The 20,818-nt window shown below is 32.4% G+C and overlaps 1 protein-coding gene across 10 annotated transcripts in view; it reads left to right on the forward strand.

Moving 5' to 3' along the window:
• The window catches only part of LOC143068347 (hemicentin-1-like), a 166,363-nt gene that overhangs the window by 83,548 nt on the left and 61,997 nt on the right, over nucleotides 1–20,818 (forward strand). For 4 of the 10 annotated variants that reach the window (XM_076242320.1, XM_076242321.1, XM_076242327.1 and 1 more), the window contains 5 exons: nucleotides 12,916–13,227; nucleotides 13,898–14,209; nucleotides 14,945–15,256; nucleotides 16,968–17,285; nucleotides 18,688–18,993. The exons of 3 other annotated variants lie outside the window; for them this stretch is intronic. In XM_076242320.1, coding sequence (XP_076098435.1) covers nucleotides 12,916–13,227; nucleotides 13,898–14,209; nucleotides 14,945–15,256; nucleotides 16,968–17,285; nucleotides 18,688–18,993 — 1,560 coding nt within the window. Of the gene's footprint in view, nucleotides 1–4,305; nucleotides 4,609–9,742; nucleotides 10,061–12,915; nucleotides 13,228–13,897; nucleotides 14,210–14,944; nucleotides 15,257–16,967; nucleotides 17,286–18,687; nucleotides 18,994–20,818 lie in introns of all 10 variants that reach the window. 3 more of the 10 variants (XM_076242323.1, XM_076242322.1, XM_076242325.1) reach the window with 2 other exon arrangements.

Raw genomic sequence — 20,818 nt, forward strand, 5'->3', positions numbered from 1 at the left:
CTTTGTGTGTTTTTCTTTGGTAGTAGATGATCATATAGATATGTAGAGCCCAGGTGGTCGTGTGGTCTAGCGGGACGGCTGCAGTGCAGGCGATTTGGTGTCACGATATCACAGTAGCATGGGTTCGAATCCCGGCGAGGGAAGAACCAATCTAACATTGTTGGGTTGATGTTTATATATATATAGTCACCTTATAGTAAACAATCGACAAAGAGGCATATATATTGAGCACGTGTATAACATGTATAATCAGACAATAGTTTATTTCAGTGACAGATCCATGCGTATTGCGATCACCGGACGTTTACGAGGAGGGTCACGCTAAGGTCACTTTGAATACGGAAAATATGTCGGCGAATTGCTTCCTGGAAGCAATCAATTAAAAAAAGTTAACCACTTCTCTCGGGAAAAAGGAAGAAAGACCATTCACAATTTGTCTTACATTTGTTTTTCTCTCTTTTAATTAAAAAAAAAAAATATTCTTTCACATGTAGAGTTCATAAGATAAAAACATTCCATTTGGACACCCCCCCCTCCTCCACCCCTTTTTTTGTGTTTTGTGCTGTCTATTTCCAACCTTCAAATTAAGGTTTCCGATTAAATCAAAACCTTGCTTTCTAACCGATCTATTCATGTACCGGACAGGAAACTTAATTTATTTAATAAGAAAATCTACAATGCCGTTATATACATGCATGTTGTTTGCTGGGAGTCCCCGCCCAACAAAGAAAACTCCAAGATACTATATTCCTGCATCACGTGATTTTTACCACGCGGAGCTTACATGAGAATAAATACCTAATATGGAAAGTGAAACTACACTTCATAACATAAAGTTCGAAGGCACATAAAAGAAAATAAAGGGTTTTTTTGGCAAAGGATGCCGGGTTAATCCTCTCTATGTTTGAAATATACACGAAATATTTGCCACTGCCCTTTTTTTCTGTTCTATGAATTCTAACTCTGAGTTTTCATGTCAAGAAATCCTCGATAAAAATCCCGGTCGACCTCCTACGGCACCCATTAGTAGTTAAAGAATTAATTTCATTCAACAAATTAATTTACGATCTTCATGTAAGTGTCGTTTAGAAGGTAAACGGACAGAAAGTCACAGGACAAAAAGTCACAGGACAAAAAGTCACAGTCACTGTGACTTTCTGTCCTACATTCATTTACAATACGGCAATATACCAAATGGTCAATTATTAATCATCCATGTAATTTGCTTCATGGATATTTTCAAAATTAAAACAGAGGCAATTTCTTGGCATGAAATGTGGACAAATTAAAGAAAAAAAGTATATGTACATAAGTTTAATAATGACAACTATTCAACTTTGTTATACAAAAAAATATGCCGGATCATTTTTTATTATTTGAGGTTTCATATGACTTTAACCAAACATAAAGCTCATTTTATAACCCCGCTAAATCTGTCTCTGGTCTACGTTTGGAAATAAGTGGCGGATCCAGAACTTTTCATAAAGGGGGCTCTGACTGACCTAAGGACAGGGGCGGATCCAGCCATTTTAAAAAGGGGGTTCCCAATCCAGGATAAAAGGGGGGGTCCAACCACATGTCCCCATTCAAATGCATTGATCGTAAAAAAAGGGGGTTCCAACCCCAGACCCCCCCTGGATCCGCCTATGGAACTGAGTGCCGTACAGCGGGGGCACGGTCTAGTCCGAGATAACTCTGACGTCCAACGGTTATTATGCCAGTCCCACGGCCCCAGCTTCTCTGGCAAAACAGCCGTTGGACGTCAGAGTAATCTCGGACTAGGCACGGTCATAGTACCGAGTTCATGACGCGGAATATTGACTGCCGTCTTTGAGTTTGCTTATTAGAAAATAGATTTCCGGTTGGTGAAAAAAGTGTTGTAGATAAAATTAATACGATGCACATAGCTGCTTTTTGTTCACAGCAAGCAGAGGTCAACCAGGATCACGGTCATAAAAGACACAAAACGTACAGAGCATGTATATTATCTGAGGGTGGTAAAGGGGGGTACTGAACACGGAAACACGGGAAATAGAAATTGAAAAAACGTTGCACGAAAAATAATAAAAATTTGGAAAAACGAAGCACGAGGAATAAAATCGTAAATATTAAGGAAAAATTACCATAAGTTATTACTCAGTCGTTCTTGGAGATCATGCAGCCTTTATTAATAGACATGGAGACCTTACGGTCAACTTTTAATAGCGTCCGCTACTTGCATCTTATTTGAAAAAAAAAAAATTCATAGAAATTTGATGGACTTCATTGATACCATACATATTGCAAAAGTAGAATGGTAACAACATAGATCAATTACAGCTTTTACATTAATGCTAGCAAGACAATTCTTTGTTTGACTTGCTTGCTTTGTTTGTATCAATGTTTGCTCATGCATGGCAATTAAGATAGGCGGGGCTTCAGCTTGTATACATCATACTTAAATTTTATTGGACGTTACGTTTGAGGTTAAGGACACTTAATTTTAAAACATCACATGACAAATATTTCACATGTTTCATCACCTGTAAAAATACAATAATTGGTCAATGAAAGAAAAATTAAACTGTTTTCTTGAATGATGATGAGAAACTACACTTCCACAGTTTTGCGCCGAGTGAAAAAAAAAGTTATATATTTTTATGACATTGACCTTATATTGTTTTTCTTATAACATATCAATCTATTAGTTCAGTTATTTCCGTATCTGCCCTTCCATTATGTAACTCAAGAAAAAATTCCAATAAATGGGTAACAATTGTATCGGAAAGAGAAAATCGAGTCCACCTTTTTTATGTTAGGGTGTGTTTGAGATGAATATTTTGTCTTGAAAACGTACAAAGAAAGAGTATTTGATACATCATCTCGCTTCAGATTCTATCATTTTTATCATGTTTATATAGCAAAGCTACAGGTTGACTTTAGTTGGATGATGAAAATGAAAAAAAAATAATATTGGCTTCCATTTCTACAATTGTGAAAATGAACTGCCGTAATGGGGAGATAATTTTGACGAAGTAGAATCCTGCCTGAGAATATTTGTCATGTGATGTTTTAAAATTCAGTGTCCTTAACCTTAAACATAACGTCCACTAAAATTTAAGTATGATGTATACAAGCTGAAACCCAGCCAATCTTAATTGCCATGCTTAAGCAAACATTGATACAAACAAAGCAAGCAAGCCAAACAAAGATTTGTCTTGCTAGCATTAATGTAAAAGCTGTAATATTAGATTACACAAATTTCAATAGGTATTCAGTATAACACACTGACTTTTTAATCAAATGCGGGACATGCACGAGAAATTAAGAGCACAGACAGGAAACACGGAAAATAAATAAGGGTAAAGACGAATCACGCAAATTGAGCCAAACAAACATGAGAAAACGAGAAATAAAAGGTCAAAACACCAAAATACTCGAAATAAAAAGGCTGAAAACGTTCACTGTTACTTGACCTTAATTGAAATTATAATATTGTCAGAGACATGTGTTATAGGGGGTCTCATTGGGGGGTTCCAATCCCAGATCCCACTTACTGTTTTGTCAGATTCCTGTATCCCGCTTACACTATGTACGTAAGCAATTCTCATTTTTTCGTCATTTCCCGGTTCCCGCTACACCTTTTTTTCCCGTTTTCAAAACACAATAATTTGACTTTTACGTATCACGCTTACAAAAAAATCGGCAATCCTGCGTCACGCTTAGACCCCAATGAGACCCACATTATAGGTCTCTGATATTGTTATATAGGTGGGGTGGGGGGGATGTCCTGATCCGAAAATCCGGGGCTTAAAAACACGAAATCCTGAGGTCCAGAATTTAAATAAATTTAAATCCTGTCATCCCGAAAATATGTGTAACCGTAGAGCATGAATTTCATTACAAAAGCTTGTTTTCACCAGGACTCAATCCCGGGATCTCTGTTATGGCTGACTAAGTATTTACATTTCATTGGTACCACATGTTCTAAGGTAAGCAATCCTGTCACACTTACCCCACCTCGTCATACCATTATGACTCTCACACAAACATACCCTAGCTAGAATTCCTCTCTAACCACCTTGTTTTTTTTTGGTTGGGCTCCAATGTATCTGGAGAGGATGCATTTCATCACAAAATTGCTTGTCTCCACCGGGACTTATACCCAAGATCTCTGTGTTACAAGGCAGGGTGTTAACCAACTGAGCTAAAGAAGTACTTCCTTAGCTCAACCGCTTACGGGTAACAATCCTGTCACACATGAAATGAAACATACATATTTAGTCAAAGCTTTTTTTTATTTAATTTCTTGCTTTTTTGTTGTAGTTCCATCAGTCTCTATTCCACTGACATCTTACTCTATAAATGCTGGAGGACAAATAACATTAGCTTGTTCAGTAACGTCATCATCTGCACTTAACCAAGTATTTTGGCAGCGAACTGTGAATGGATTTGTTACCAATATTTTTACCAGTACAAATACAAACAAGTACAGTGGTTCTACTACATCTGTACCAGGACTTACCATATTGAATACAGACAGCAATGACCAGGGCACATACCAATGTTTTGCAAGTAATGCCTTTGGAACTGGACAAAGTTCTACTATTGCAACCTTGACTGTAACCAGTAAGTATGCTTTCTTTATATTAAACTTTTTATGCCCCACCTACGATAGTAGAGGGGCATTATGTTTTCTGGTCTGTGCGTCCGTCCGTCTGTCTGTTCGTCCGTCCGTCTGTTCGTTCGTCCGTCCGTCCGTCTGTCCCGCTTCAGGTTAAAGTTTTTGGTCAAGGTAGTTTTTGATGAAGTTTAAGTCCAATCAACTTGAAACTTAGTATACATGTGCCCTATGATATGATCTTTCTAATTTAAATGCCAAATTAGAGTTTTGACCCCAATTTTACGGTTCACTGAACATAGAAAATGATAGTGCAAATTTCAGGTTAAAGTTTTTGGCTTCAGGTTAAAGTTTTTGGTCAAGGTAGTTTTTGATGAAGTTGAAGTCCAATCAACTTGAAACTTAGTATACATGTGCCCTATGATATGATCTTTCTAATTTAAATGCCAAATTAGAGTTTTGACCCCAATTTTACGGTTCACTGAACATAGAAAATGATAGTGCAAATTTCAGGTTAAAGTTTTTGGTCAAGGTAGTTTTTGATGAAGTTGAAGTCCAATCAACTTGAAACTTAGTATACATGTGCCCTATGATATGATCTTTCAAATTTAAATGCCAAATTAGAGTTTTGACCCCAATTTTACGGTTCACTGAACATAGAAAATGATAGTGCAAATTTCAGGTTAAAGTTTTTGGTCAAGGTAGTTTTTGATAAAGTAGAAGTCCAATCAACTTGAAACTTAGTATACATGTTCCCTTTGATAAGATCATTCTAATTTTAATGCCAAATTAGAGAATTTATTCCAATTTCACAGTCCTTTAAACATAGAAAATGATAGTGCGAGTGGGGCATCCGTGTACTGTGGACACATTCTTGTTTAGTAACTGTTTTCTTGTTTACCAGATACTGCTGAGTGCCACATTGACCCACCTATCATGCCTATGAATCAATAATTATTATAATTATAGACTCAATTAAAGAAAGGATATTGTATAAATTGTGTATCAATACATGTCACAAAATGATTAAATCACTTCACACACATGAAAAAAACAAACAAAGGAACAGTAAACTTTATTGCTGTTTTCATCTCAAAGTCACAGTGGCTCCTTTAAGGGAACATTATATATAATTAAGGTAACATTCTCACCTTACTGAAATTTCAAGCATTTCTTGAATTTGAAATTTTAAGGTTTCTTTAACTGGACTGAATACAATTACATGTAAAATATTTGCCTGTAAGCAAATGAAAGTCAATTAAACTGTACTTATCCCAGCTTGAATGTTAAGTGGATCAGTACAAATGGACAATTATAAAGAATTACAAGATGTAGTTGTAGGCAATTAAATATACATTTTATCTTTGTTAATTTTGTTTGTCTTCTCGTTGTTATTTTATCTCCTCTTCTCTTGAGTACCAGCTTTTTTGCATATTTTATAAAAAGTTGTACATTTTTCATGTATTTTTTGGAAGGGAAGGGGGCGTGTTTATCACACAAGCAATAACATGGCTTTGGATACACTATTAAACCATCTTGTTAACTGAGATACCATCAGCTTTAAAGGAAATACATAAAGTGTTGTAATCTGTGATAGAATCAGAATTCATTATATTTTTAGATGTTAAAATGAACATCTATCTGTATAACTGATCAAAAGTTCAAAAGTGAAGCTTTGGTTAATAACTTTATTCAGAAATCCTAGCTTAACATCCCATTAATGCCATTGAAATGTTGGGGAATTCTTTTGTATGCATGGCCTGTCTGCCAATTAGAAGGTTTAAATTTTTCTAGTTTGTGTGTCCTCAGAGTAAAGGCATAGTGACATGAAAGAGAAATCATTAAAATTTTTGTAAATAAAAAAAACTCTATCCTTTGAATGTTAATTATATCTAGGATATAAAATTACCAGGCTTAGGGAAAATTGAATATTAAGCACTGTACTACAAAAGTAGTTTATGCATATATATATATGTCATTTTCTTTTCTATAGGATATTGAATTTCTCATCCAGTTTGACAGAAATTACAAAAGTTTTTTTACCTCCTTGTGAAAGTATCTGTTTCAATGATTCCTATTACCAAAAAAAGTAATATTAACCATGGCATCTCTCAAGAAAGCTCATGTACTGTCATGACTGTGCAATTGTAAACTAAGGATTTTCTTATTCTGGCAGGCATAGATTTCCTTAGCCGTATTTGGCACAACTTTTTGGAATTTTGGATCCTCAATGCTCTTCAACTTTGTAATTGTTTGGCTTTATAAATATTTTGATATGAGCGTCACTGATGAGTCTTATGTAGATGAAATGCGCGTCTTGCGTACTAAATTATAATCCTGGTACCTTTGATAACTATTTATGGTTATCTTGGGGAAATATTTGCAAGAAGTTTAGGCTTTCATATAATTGTGATCCATTTGATTATGAAAATTAGTTTGTAAACAGATGAACAGTTTTTCATTACTTGATATATTTAGATGCAGGAGGTCACAAGTTAAAAAAATTAGAAAATAAACCAAATTAAATCTATGCCTGGATACCTATGAAAAAGGAATGTATGTGATAATTTTAAGGTCTGTTAAATAATAACTCATTTTTATCTAGATGTTAGTCTAGATGTCACAGTCTGTTCTTTTGAAGAGAAATTTGGCCTTGTAAAGAAAGCAAATAAGAGGTCAATTGGAGCAAACCTATTATAGTAGAATTTGTTTTTTATTATTAAACTTGAATACATGCTGTGTGCTTTGTAGAAACTTCTATTGTTGAATAAATCAGGACAATTTCTTTATAGTTCAGTGGATGAGGAAAATATTGTGCTTACCTGTCATTCATAACTATGTTCATTAAACAACTGGCCGGAGGCAAAATGAACTCCCTTTTACATCTCATTTATGGACGTAATGATTGTTTATTACAGCTGATTATCACAGTTAAATATACAATACCCAAAACTATACAATATCATGTTAAATTTATTTACTGTAATTAAAAAAAAAAGCTGCAAGCATCTTTATTTTGGCATTTCAAATGAGTTATAAGTTCACCATGACAAGCGTAAGCTATTGTAACCATGTCATCTATTATCATATAACCAGCACACGCTTTTTAAAAATGTGTCTGATGCCCCACCTTCCAACCAAAATATCTGAAAATAGAACATAGGGGTATAATTATGTGTTGTCAAGATTGAATATTACTATACAGAAAATCTGACACAGCAGAAATTTTTAAAATGTATCTATGAACTCTCCATTTACACCAAAACTGTCTTAAAGGAGTTTTTATTGCCCTTTTATCATTTTTTTTCTCCAATTTTGCCAGTATAAATCTTGAAAACTATATAAAAAGAGACAAATTTTAAATTGCCCTTAAAAGTACTAGCGCATCTTTCCAAAATGATGGAAATTATTATAAATTAAGGAATGTATCTCCCTCATGCAAAGCTCTGATTCCTTTCACAGATTTGGCTATACTTTTTGGACCTTTTGGATTAAAGCTCTTCATCTTTTATATAAGCTTTGGATTTCAAATATTTTGGCCACAAGCATCACTGAAGAGACATTTGTTGTCGAAATGCGCATCTGGTGCAACAAAATTGGTACTGTTAATTTTATTTCCATCTTCTCTAGCATTGAGCGAGTGCAAACTATTCAATAAGGTAAAACACACATTTTTAATCTTTACTATGGTACTGAGGTATACTATATATGACTATATATATGCCAGTACTGCCAATCTATGGGAACTTAAAACTAAAACAATAAGTTTATAATTCCTTCACCATGGGTAGGGACTTTTCTTGGAAAAGACATTGTTTGTTTCATTGAAATGTTCTGTAAAGGTAAATTTAGTATTTCCACTAACCAGTAGATTTAAATCTTGGAAAATCCACAAAATGTTGTGGTGTTATAGAATATTCAAATTAAAAGAAATTCATTCATGCACTGAAAGACATTTTATTACTAAATATTTTACATTTAAAGGAAAAATGAAAGAAAATAAAAGATGATAACAGCTAGCATACCTGAGGCTAAAAAAATCTTTATATTGAACAAAAAATTTCCCCAGCTCTTTAATTTTTTTAGGTGAAATATTTTTTATGAAGTATTTTGAAGTCTGGCTTTGTTAATAGACTTATAGATATGAATAGTGCAGAATTTATTATTGACATTTATTGGAATAAAGATTGGTACAAACTCGTACATTACTAATGTAAACAAAATATTATTCAAGGACATATGGAGATGTCAAATACCTTAGAATTACTTTATGCATTATGAAATTTAACACTAAGTTACTCAAATTTTGAGGCAGAATGGGTCATGTGACCTGTTTATTACAAAATATCTTCAACCAGAAATAAGAACTTATATTTATATATATTCATGTAATACTTAGAAAATCTCAATAAAATATTTGTTAATTAAGAAACAGTTAGGAAAAAGTAAATGTTACTTTGCTTGATTTTTGATCTGATTTTTGTTGAGAAAAAAGTTTGGATTTTTAATTTTAGACATTATATTTTAAAAAGGACTTTATAAAAAAACATAAAATAAACTGTCTATCCTGTGACTATGGTTAAAGTAAGAGTATAAACAATTTTTATACATAAGTGACTTTGTAAAGTACATAGATATAGATATATTTGTATACACATAATGAAATGTTTGATTATTTGAAGATCTTCACAGATCATAACACCTTGATCTTTGACAATTAAGTACACACAATTAGTAGCAGGAAAGACAATACAAAAACAGGATAGAACAAAACATTGAAAGTCAATAAACAATCTATTAATTCACAGAAAGAAAATAACAGAAGTCTTGTTCTTGAAAACCTATATAGTTCATAATCTTTTTAGTATAACCCAAACTTCTTTGGAAAATGAAATACTGATCATCTATCAAAGAATAATTTTGCAGATATTCTTGTATGATTTCATAAAGATTTGTATAGTTATCAAGGTGTATTGTTTGTCTTGACTTTCTTATAAAGATGATAATTAAAAAAACTAAGATCTTTTATTTGATTATGCAGTTTCAAACATCATTGTTTTTTTTTAAATTACCATTATCATTGAATGTGATAAAGTTACAAAAATTGATGAAATTAGGTTTAACCTGTTTATTATTTTTTAGCGCCAGGCACACCAACTGTGACAATTCAACAGTCATCCTACTCTGTAAACAATGGAGGATCAGTTACATTATCGTGTTCTGTATCATCCACTTCAACTGTAACAAGTGTTACCTGGCAGAGAACAGTCGGAAGTACTGTCACAACAATAACATCTAGTACCAACACCAACAAATACAGCGGCAGTACTTCATCTGTTCCTTCACTTACCATATTCAATGCAGATTTAAATGATGCTGGAACATATAGATGTTTGGCTACAAACAATGTGGGGACTGCACAAAGTTCTACAGCAACAACTCTGAATGTTATTACAAATAGTATGTATTAAAACTGAGATTGAAATGAAAAAATCCTGCAACATTGGAAGTCATGGAAAGTAAATGATATTCCCCACTAGCTATGAAGTTGCTTTGTCATATTTTTAATTATTATTATCATACCCTATTACCAGCTATTGGTATTGCAGATGCAAATGGTAACAAATATACAAAACTAAATAAATTTTCAACATTTTGTTTCAATTGGATGAAAACCATAGTTGCTAGAAGCAGGTGTTGATTAAGATTTGTTAACTCTAAATAATCCTCTTCTGAAAGTTACTTGAAAAAGGCAAAGTTTTTTAAATGATGAATAACTCTAAATAATCCTCTTCGGAAAGTTACTTGAAAAAGGCAAAGTTTTTTAAATGAAGAATGGCAGAGCTTAATTTTATGCTGATTGAGTTCATTAAAACGAAGTGGCAATGATGCCACATAAGTTTGAATTGATTCAATACTGCATTGTTAAATATCATTTTAATCGTTTTCTCTGAAATGGTTGTGTCAAAGCTAATTAAGGAATAGCATATATATATAAGGTCAATTACAAGAATTTGTCATTGATAAAAAGGATCATTTTATTCAGAATTATAAAATGTTCCTCAGATCTTGCCTGGTGCTCCAACTCCAAATTTTTCTAGACATGACAACCTAATGCATTGGCATTTTGAAGTTGGATACATTTCCCTTGAGTCATATGGGAAATCTTTAAAACAGAGATCTAGTATGAAAAAATGAAGTTGATAGGATTAATGCAATGAAACATAAGACAATATCACCATAGCCAGAAGTATTTCTTAATTCTGCTCTTCTAACAGTGCAAAGAATTCAAACTAAAAAAATATCTGTAAAAAAACCAGGAAAATGATGCCTTACCTACATGAACGAGATCGAAAAGGTTTGATCAGTTTAAGGAATGGTCATTGGGGATTTTTTTCATAGATCCATTTAGAGATAAACATGTACAATAATTATTGTGTTTAGTTTTATCAATGGTTGAGTAATCGTTTTGCATACTTTACAGTCCTATCTAAAGCCTCGGTCACACCTTACCGGATAGCACGAACAGAAGCCTAACGGATGAAAATAAAAGTTGTCCGTTGACAAAATTGTTATCCGTTGGGAGTCCGTTGATGTACTGAACGAATAAAACGGACGTGTAAAGGATGCATTACAGACACACACCGGATATGCATCGTTAGAGAAACGGAAACGTACCGGACAGAACGGATGTCGAACGTACATCCAACGGACGAGTACCGCATAAAACGGACACCTAACGGAAGCGTACCGGATAAAACAGATGAACAAGATTTACAGAAAAATCAAAGGTGACAATAATAATACATGTAAATCACATAAATATTCAAAATGTTTCTGTGTAACTGGTTTTGGTTTGTTCTTCAAAATTCCGACAAAGGGCAGTGTCTGGCTTGAATAAAAACTGCTTTATTGTGAAGACATGCCTATACTCTAAGATCGATTATGAATAATAAGAATTCATGAACCATAAGAAATCTGACATACCAATAATTGGCATTTCTGACGCGAAATTTTCAATTGGCATTTATCCGTTTCAGATCCGTTCATTGTCCATTTTATCCCTTATACGTCCAGTAGAAGTCCGTTTTTCATCTGTTCAACATCCGTTTTATCCGTTAAACGTCCAGTGGAAGTCCGTTGGTGAATTTATCTTCCAGACCTCCAACGGATGTATAACGGACACGTTACGGATACAAAACGGAAACGAAACGGATGAGTACCGTACAAAACGGACGTTCAACGGACATTTTATCCGTTGGACGTCTGTTCAAAGTTTTGAACATGCTCAAAATTTTCCACCGGACAGAACGGACGTCAACGGATAAAACGTACGCTTAACGGACATGCAACGGATATGGACGGACGTCTAACGGATAAGAACGGACGTCTGACGGACATGAACGGATTGAAAAAAAGTTATCCGTTAGTCGTCTGTTCGAGCTATCCGGTAAGGTGTGACCGAGGCTTAACACTATTTTTTTTTATTGAAGATTCAGCATTATTTTTGAAGGCATCATTCTTTCTTTGATACATTTTTGACAAAACTATCTAGTTTTTTTTATTATTAAAGTGCAGAAATTGATAAATGCTAGATATATAGTACTTATGTATTTGTTAATTGTATATTATTGAATCAGTACACAGTACATATGAAATAGAAAGTAATTTTGAATGAATATAAATGTAAGCATTCAAATAATACTGGGTATTTATAAAAAGTAAAATTGTTGCATGAACTACTGATTTCAGTTTTGCCCTTACTAAGAGAGATTATTTTCCCCTCCTCCACATTCATCATCTATTGACATTGAAAGGTGTGCTTAGAGTAAATTTCCAAATTTGTGACCTAGTCAGTTTAAGGTAAACCACTAATGGTAAGACAATGATATTTGGTATGCATTTGATAATAATTTGCTGGTATCATTTTCATGAATATTACATGTCCCATCTACATTATCATTGTTCATTGATTTTGTATAGTATGCATAGTTTACATATTAAAATGTTTGTTTAGGTTAGTTTTAAGGGAATCACTCATAATAAGTCTATGATATTTGATAAGCAGTTGTATTGGCATTGGCATTGCTCTTTTCTCATAAAGAGTGTTTCCTCTACACTCTGAGTCATGGTTTATTGACTTTAAAGTTATAGCATCATTTGCATGTTAAAGCATTGCCATTTTATCTCAGTTCAATCTCTCATTTGACCCTTCGATGCACAAAAAACTTAAATTTTAAATAGAATAAGAGGTCAATTTTGCAGTAAAATTTTCTAAATATTTCTAAAAAATGCAATTTTTTGTTCTGTTACAGCTATCCCAACAGTGACCATCACACAGACATTCTACTCAGTCAATTCAGGAAGTTCTGTGACCTTGGCATGTACTGTATCGTCCACTACCACTGTAACAGGTGTTACCTGGCAGAGAACAGTCAATGGTCAAATCACTACAATAACATCCAATACCAACACCAACAAATACAGTGGCAGTACTTCATCTGTTCCTTCACTCACCATATTCAATGCAGATTCAAATGATGCTGGAACATATAGATGTTTGGCTTCGAACAGTGCTGGAACAGGACAGAGTTCTAACACAGCAAGTCTGACTGTTACCACAAATAGTAAGTTATGTTAATATTTATTTTGTATTATTTTATTTCTTGAAGTAGCATACATTTGTATAACTCTGTATTACTGTTAATTCCAAAATGATTGCATGTAATTATTATTCTGAATTTTTAAAAATAGACAAAAATGTTCAATTAATTATTACTATTTAAAGAATAAAAGTGTGGATATAGATATATGCATGAAATATCAAAGCATGAGTTCGTTTTATACATAATAACCCAGTTGCATTATTCACATTAATAAAAACCATGCAATAATTTCTGATTTAGTTCTGAAATACCTTATTTTATCCTTTTCTGCACAACAGCATTTTTAACAAAATTGAAATGATTTTGTGCAATGAAATGATTTAAGTAGTTTCAGTACAGTATTAAAACAATATTTGATCTCAACTTGACCAAAAGTCTATTTCCAGCTATTGCTGTCAGTCTTTATAATTGCATTTTTGCACATTTTCATTTTCTCTTCAATTCTATTTGGCAGTCTGAACACAATTTTGTTGGATAATTGCAAGCAATAAAAAAATCTTTTAAAATTTATTGTGTCAGATAAAAGCAAATTCTTCCAGAGGGCATATTTAGAATGTCCAAACTCCATAAAAACTTTATTTCACACAGAGTCAAAAATTCCTATGGAAATATTTTGTTTGTTTTGTTACAGCTATCCCAACTGTGACCATTACACAGACATTCTACTCAGTCAATTCAGGAAGTACTGTGACCTTGGCATGTACTGTATCGTCCACTACCACTGTAACAGGTGTTACCTGGCAGAGAACAGTCAATGGTCAAATCACTACAATAACATCCAATACCAACACCAACAAATACAGTGGCAGTACTTCATCTGTTCCTTCACTCACCATATTCAATGCAGATTCAAGTGATGCTGGAACATATAGATGTTTTGCTTCAAACAGTGCTGGAACAGGACAGAGTTCTAACACAGCAAGTCTGACTGTTACCACAAATAGTAAGTAACTTTGTTATTTATTCTGTATTATTTTATGTCACACAATATCATATATAGCACTTTATTAATATAAATTCCAAAAATATTGTGTTTACTCATTATTGCAATTTTTGTTTAATTAAGTTTTCATGTTTCATGTTTCATGTTTCATTGCAATTTTTGAAGAATGGACAAAAATACTCAATTTAAGGGAAAAAATGTCCATACAGATATAGGGATAAACTATCAAAGCATGTTGTAGGTCTTATTATTGCGATCATCACCCAGTCAAATTATTCACATTAATAAAAACCCTGCCAACATTTCTGAATTGATAGTATCTAGATTTAGTTCTGAAAATGACTGAAATGTCTCATTTTATCCTTTTCTACACAACAGCTATATATGCAGAAGTTGAAGGGATGTTTTGCAGTAAAAGGATTTAATAAGTTTCAGATCAGTAGAATTTAAAACAATATTTTAAAATAGCTTGACCAAAGGTCTATATCCAGCTTTTGTTGTGTGTCATTGTAATTACTTTTTGCTCATATTTATTTTCTCTTTAATTCTATTTGGCAGTCTAAACAAAATTTTGTTTGATAATTGCCAGGAATGAAAGAATCTTTTAGCATGTATTGTGTCAGATAAAAGCAAATTCTTCCAGAGGGCATATTTAGAATGTCCAAACTCCATAAAAACTTTATTTCACACAGAGTCAAAAATTCCTATGGAAATATTTTGTTTGTTTTGTTACAGCTATCCCAACAGTGACCATCACACAGACATTCTACTCAGTCAATTCTGGAAGTTCTGTGACTTTGGCTTGTACTGTATCGTCCACTACAGCTGTAACAAGTGTTACCTGGCAGAGAACAGTCAATGGTCAAATCACTACAATAACATCCAATACCAACACCAACAAATACAGTGGCAGTACTTCATCTGTTCCTTCACTCACCATATCCAATGCAGATTCAAATGATGCTGGAACATATAGATGTTTTGCTTCAAACAGTGCTGGAACAGGACAGAGTTCTAACACAGCAAGTCTGACTGTTACCACAAATAGTAAGTAACTTTGTTATTTATTCTGTATTATTTTATGTAAAAAGTAGTTATAATCAATATTTAGTACTGAATATCTTTTTTTATCCTTTTATGCACTACAATAACATTTAGAATAAGTTTCAATTCAAAATATGTATTTCATCTCAACTTGACCTCAAATCATCTTTTCCTGCTATTGTGCGTCATTGGGATAAAATTTTGCATATAGGAGGGATAATTTATAAATGGATCTTTTAAAATTTGTTATGTATATTTCCTCATCTCATGTTTTTTTTTGGCCTATCAAGAATGCATTGTGATGTCACAACTTCCACAACATGCATAGAATGACATAAGATATCTTATGATCTGACCATAAATCATAGCCACCAGAGGCAACACTGTTGTAGGTCTTATTGGTATTCTCTTGACTTTTCAAGATGTTATTGAATGACTTTATTTATGCAAAAGATATAAAAAGTCCAAAACAATTTTTTTAGGTCCTTAGTATATTTTTATGCAATAGCCTTTGCTCATGGTTTTCTTAGAACCAGTGTTTTTATAGTTCGTAAACAGTTAATGTTTGTAACTTGATAACACTTACTTCTTTTCTTTTATTTATGATTATTTTCGTATAATTTAATTTTGGATGTAGTATGTCTTTTGAAAGGCTAAAAGTTTTTGGTCTATCAGCTCATTGACATGAATTTATCATGTGACCATGATGTCATCAAATTTTTTTCATGATTTTCTCCTTAAAAATGGACTTTACAATTTAATTATAAGAAAGGACTGTAATATTTTTTTGTCTATTTGAATTAACCTACAAAATGTTGTGTACACTATTAAATAACTGGCTATGATTGTCATTAAGTGTGCACCACATTTTTGATGTTATTTCTTCACAGACAGAAAATTATTACAGTCTTTTCTTCATTGATAATAAACATATTAAAAAAAAATATTGCAGCAATTAATTGAAAAATGATAAGATATTTATAATTAATTAGAATCCTGGGTAAAAATTACGAAAAAAAAAGTGATGAAAGGGAAATACATTTAATTTATTGATGATGTTCCCTGTCAAAATGTATTTTTTATGAAAGTTTTAAACAAATGTATTAATAATTCACACTATTTATGACTGTCTGAATATTATATTCTCCCCTTCCTTGTGCACATAATTTTACTGTTATAAAACCCTTTCATACATTTTTGAGCATGCCCAGTAAGTACATAATGAGGTGAATGTAACATTTTTAAAAATAAAAGCAAAAACAAAAAAACAACATTAGATAATTAGTAATGTTCATTGAACAATATTACACAAAACTACAGTGATTCCTCAAAAAAGTAACTAATGGGCATACTTTGAAATTGATGAAGAAATAATTTTATTCAATGTTCCATTTTCTATAAATTTCAGAAAAGTTTTGTTGAGATTTGTTAATTATGATTTGTTTTGTATGTTTAGATGTACTATTCTTTAGTAAATCATTTATTTATAAAAATTGGAACAGACTTTAACTCCCCTTGTTATCAGACTGTCCTTGTTTGCACAATTCATTATTCAATCTTCTTGCAACAACTGAAGTTATTAAGTATCTTTTATCACACGTCTGGCGTTTATGTCTTACTTGGTATTCAGTAGTTGCATAAAACCTATTATTTTGTATTAATGCTTGAATTAAATGTTTACAGACAAACCTTTGTACTTACAATATGTTTCCAGATTCACCAACTGTAACCATAACCAATGATGCCATTAATGTGGTGCAAGGAAACTCTGTAACACTTGGTTGCACTGTATCCTCCAACCTGGCACTAACTTCTGTTTACTGGCAGAGAAACACAAATGGTGCTATAACCACTATAAACCCTACTGTAAACAATCCTAACAATAAATATTCTGGTAGTACCACATCAAATCCTGCATTAACCATTTTTAATGCTGACATTGTTGATGCCGGTGACTATACTTGTTTTGCTGTCAGCAGTGCTGGAACTGGACAGAGTAATATAGTCACAAGACTTACAGTTCTAGCTCAGAGTAAGCACATGCACAATTGATGTTATAAACATTAAAAAAATACTAACTTTTTTATTTACATAATTATGAATCACCATATACTCTCACATTGTCATTTGTTGTCTTTATATCACTTCTGACATAACCTAACACAATGGCAGTTCTAATTTTATAACCTGCTTTTATGTATCCTCATTCTTGTGTTTATTTGCATAAATACTATCAAAGTTGAATATACTGATATTTTTTTAATACTGTAGTCTTTGTTTTAACTATCATTGCTAATTATTAAACTTATTGATTCCAAATTATTAAACTCATTAATTTCAAATTATTGTCATTTCAGAGAATGTGTGTTCTACAAAAAAACGAAACTATACAGTTTGACCAACTTATTTTTACATAAGTGATTTTATTATGTAGTATAAAAATTCAATTCATATAACTTCCATTTCCTTTGAGAATTCATTACAAAAAGACCTCCTTCCATATTTTCCAAAATGAATATGAACAAATGATTAATAACTCAAACCTCTTTTCAAAAATTATTATTTTTGAGTTGGTTTTTTTTTTTGGGGGGGGGGGGGGGGTAGAGGAGGAGTTTAAGAGGTATGAATGTACCCTGATTTGCTCTTAGTTGACTAAAAAGTAAGATCCCCTAAATACAGAACTTTGAGGAGAATTTAATACGGAAAGTCCCTAATTGACACAAGAAAAGTTTGAGATCTCAGAAACTATATTCAAGTGCTTGCCTGAAGTCAGGATTATTATCATTGGCTGTCTTATGCTATATCTTAATGCTTTTGCTATATCTTGATGCTTTTGCTATTTGGAGAATTCAGTGTTTAGGCAGATTTTGTGTATTTATTGTCGTTTTTTATTTTTATTTAAAACTTGACAATTTTGTTTAACTTTCCAATAGATTTGATTTACAAATTATAATACTTGTGCTGCACTGGATCAGTAGAACTTCAAAAGTGTGCATTGCACTATAAGTGTTGTGTATGACTCATGTTTTTTTTATAACATGATAATGAAAAGATAGTAATTTGGCTTTGAAAAAGATTAATGAGTTATATATAGTTGTATTTTCTTTATTCATCAGACATTGACATACATTTTTGGATGGAATATCTTTATTCGACAAGTGTAATATTTATTAAACATTGATGATATATATTATTTTTTACACTATTAAGTAAATAGAGTTCATAAATCAATTTTTTTTCTTTCTCCAAGTATTAAATTCAATTAGAAAATAAAACTTGTTTATAATATATTCTGAAAATTACTACCTTTATATTTTAATACTTCCAAATTTGAACAATTGATGATTCTTTTGATTTGAAAATTCACTGAATTTTTACAGGATTGTGTACAGGGTTGTAACTTCTAAAATATTGTACATTTCATCTCTCGTAAGGTGTACCAACTGTTGCTGTACAACAACCATCCTATTCAGTTTCTACTGGTGGTTCTGTGACCTTGGCATGTACTGTGACATCTAACCTTGCTTTCACTGATGTTTACTGGCAAAGAAATATTAATGGAGCCATAACACAAATTAGATCCACAACCAACACCAACAAATATAGTGGCAGTACTACTAGCACACCCTCTCTAACCATCTTTAATACAGACCAAAGTGATGCTGGGGTTTACACATGTTTTGCCACAAACAGTGTAGGAACAGGACAGAGTTCAACTACTACACTGTCTGTAACTGGAAGTAAGTGTTTTATATTATTGTTTTTTGAAAGATTTGCATGCTTAGTAAGTAGTCTGGTATCTTTAATGAGTTTGTATGCACTTTTTATAACTGTCTTTTCAAACTAACATTTGAAATATTATGTCTTTCCCTCTCTCAGATGGGAGATTAATGTAAAAAAATTGTAAAATGTTCATGTGCCTAATTCAATTTTTATATAATGAAATCAACAGTAAGAAATATGTTTATTAAACTTTACCCCATTGCTATTTTATACAATATCTAGGTCTGATTTATATATTTTTGACATGATCCAACACTATTACCAGAGCTTTTTCAGAATAAAATATTTGGTACACTATGTACACAATCAGAATATTTCATAAAGATATAAATGTCTTTTTTTTATATAGGAATTTTAGTACTTGTGAATTCATTTTTAACCGGATTTTTGTGACAAAAATGTCGGTTATTGATTTTGGGATGTACGGCGGGCGGTCGGGGGGCGGGCGGCAATCAAATCTTGTCCGTGCATTAACTCATGAACCGTTCAACCAAAGCTTTTAAAATTTTAATATGTTATTACTGACAACTATACGAAGGTCAAGTTCAATAATGGCGATTTTGACTTTTACCGTTCAGGAGTTATGGTTCTTGAAAGGCGGCAATCAAATGTTGTCCGTGCATTAACTCATGAACCGTTCAACCAAAGCTTTTAAAATTTTAATATGTTATTACTGACAACTATATGGAGGTCAAGTTAAATAATGGCGATTTTGACTTTTACCGTCCAGGAGTTATGGTTCTTGAAAGATTGAAAAATGGAGTTTTCAGTCGTGTCCGTGCATTTACTCATGAACTGTTCTACCAAAGCTTCCCAAATTTTGATATGTTGTTACTGATGACAGAATGGAGGTCAAGTTCAATAATGACGATTTTGACTTTTACCGTTCAGGAGTTATGGTTCTTGAAAGATTGAAAAATGGAGTTTCCAGTCGTGTCCGTGCATTTATGCATGAACTGTTCTACCAAAGCTTCCGAAATTTTAATATGCTGTTACTGATGACAAAATGGAGGTCAAGTTCAATAATGACGATTTTGACTTTTACCGTTCAGGAGTTATGGTTCTTGAAAGATTGAAAAATGGTGTTTCCCGTCGTGTCCGTGCATTTTCTCATGAACCATTCAACCAAAGCTTTTGAAATTTTAATATGTTGTTACTGATGACTAAATAGAGGTCAAGTTCCATAATGACGATTTTGACTTTTACTGTTCAGGAGTTATGGTTCTTGAAAGATTGTAAAATGGCGTTTCCATTCACGTTGTTGCATTTACTCATGAACCATTCAATCTAAGCTTTTCAAATATTATTATATCAAAATGTTGATACTGATGACAAAATGGAGGTCAAATTTGATATTGATGATTTTCACTTTCACCATTCATCAGTAATGGTTCTTGTGATATTGCCAGGACACAAATAAATGTAAATAAATCCGGTTTGCTGTCGTTGTGACAGCCTCTTGTTGAAATTGATTTCAACTTCTAAAATATGTGCATTACATATTTGTAGTGCAATAAGAACGTTCTGGTAAATGTTTGATGTGCCAAAGAATTAAGTAACAAAATTATTCAAAGTTTAGCATTTAAGATTTTAAGATTATGAAATAATTACAAATAGGAAGAGAAAAGACTTTAGGTTAAAAAACATACATGAGCTAGTTCGCAGAGGTTCTTTAATTTTTTTTGTATAGCTGTGATAGATTTTTTGTATATGATGATAGTTTTTATGGTTTTCATAAAAGACGAGACACATGATAACTTTAAGAGCTAATGATTTGAAGGA

Source organism: Mytilus galloprovincialis, chromosome 3, assembly GCF_965363235.1.
Source record: "Mytilus galloprovincialis chromosome 3, xbMytGall1.hap1.1, whole genome shotgun sequence".
In the NCBI taxonomy this organism is placed as follows: domain Eukaryota; kingdom Metazoa; phylum Mollusca; class Bivalvia; order Mytilida; family Mytilidae; genus Mytilus; species Mytilus galloprovincialis.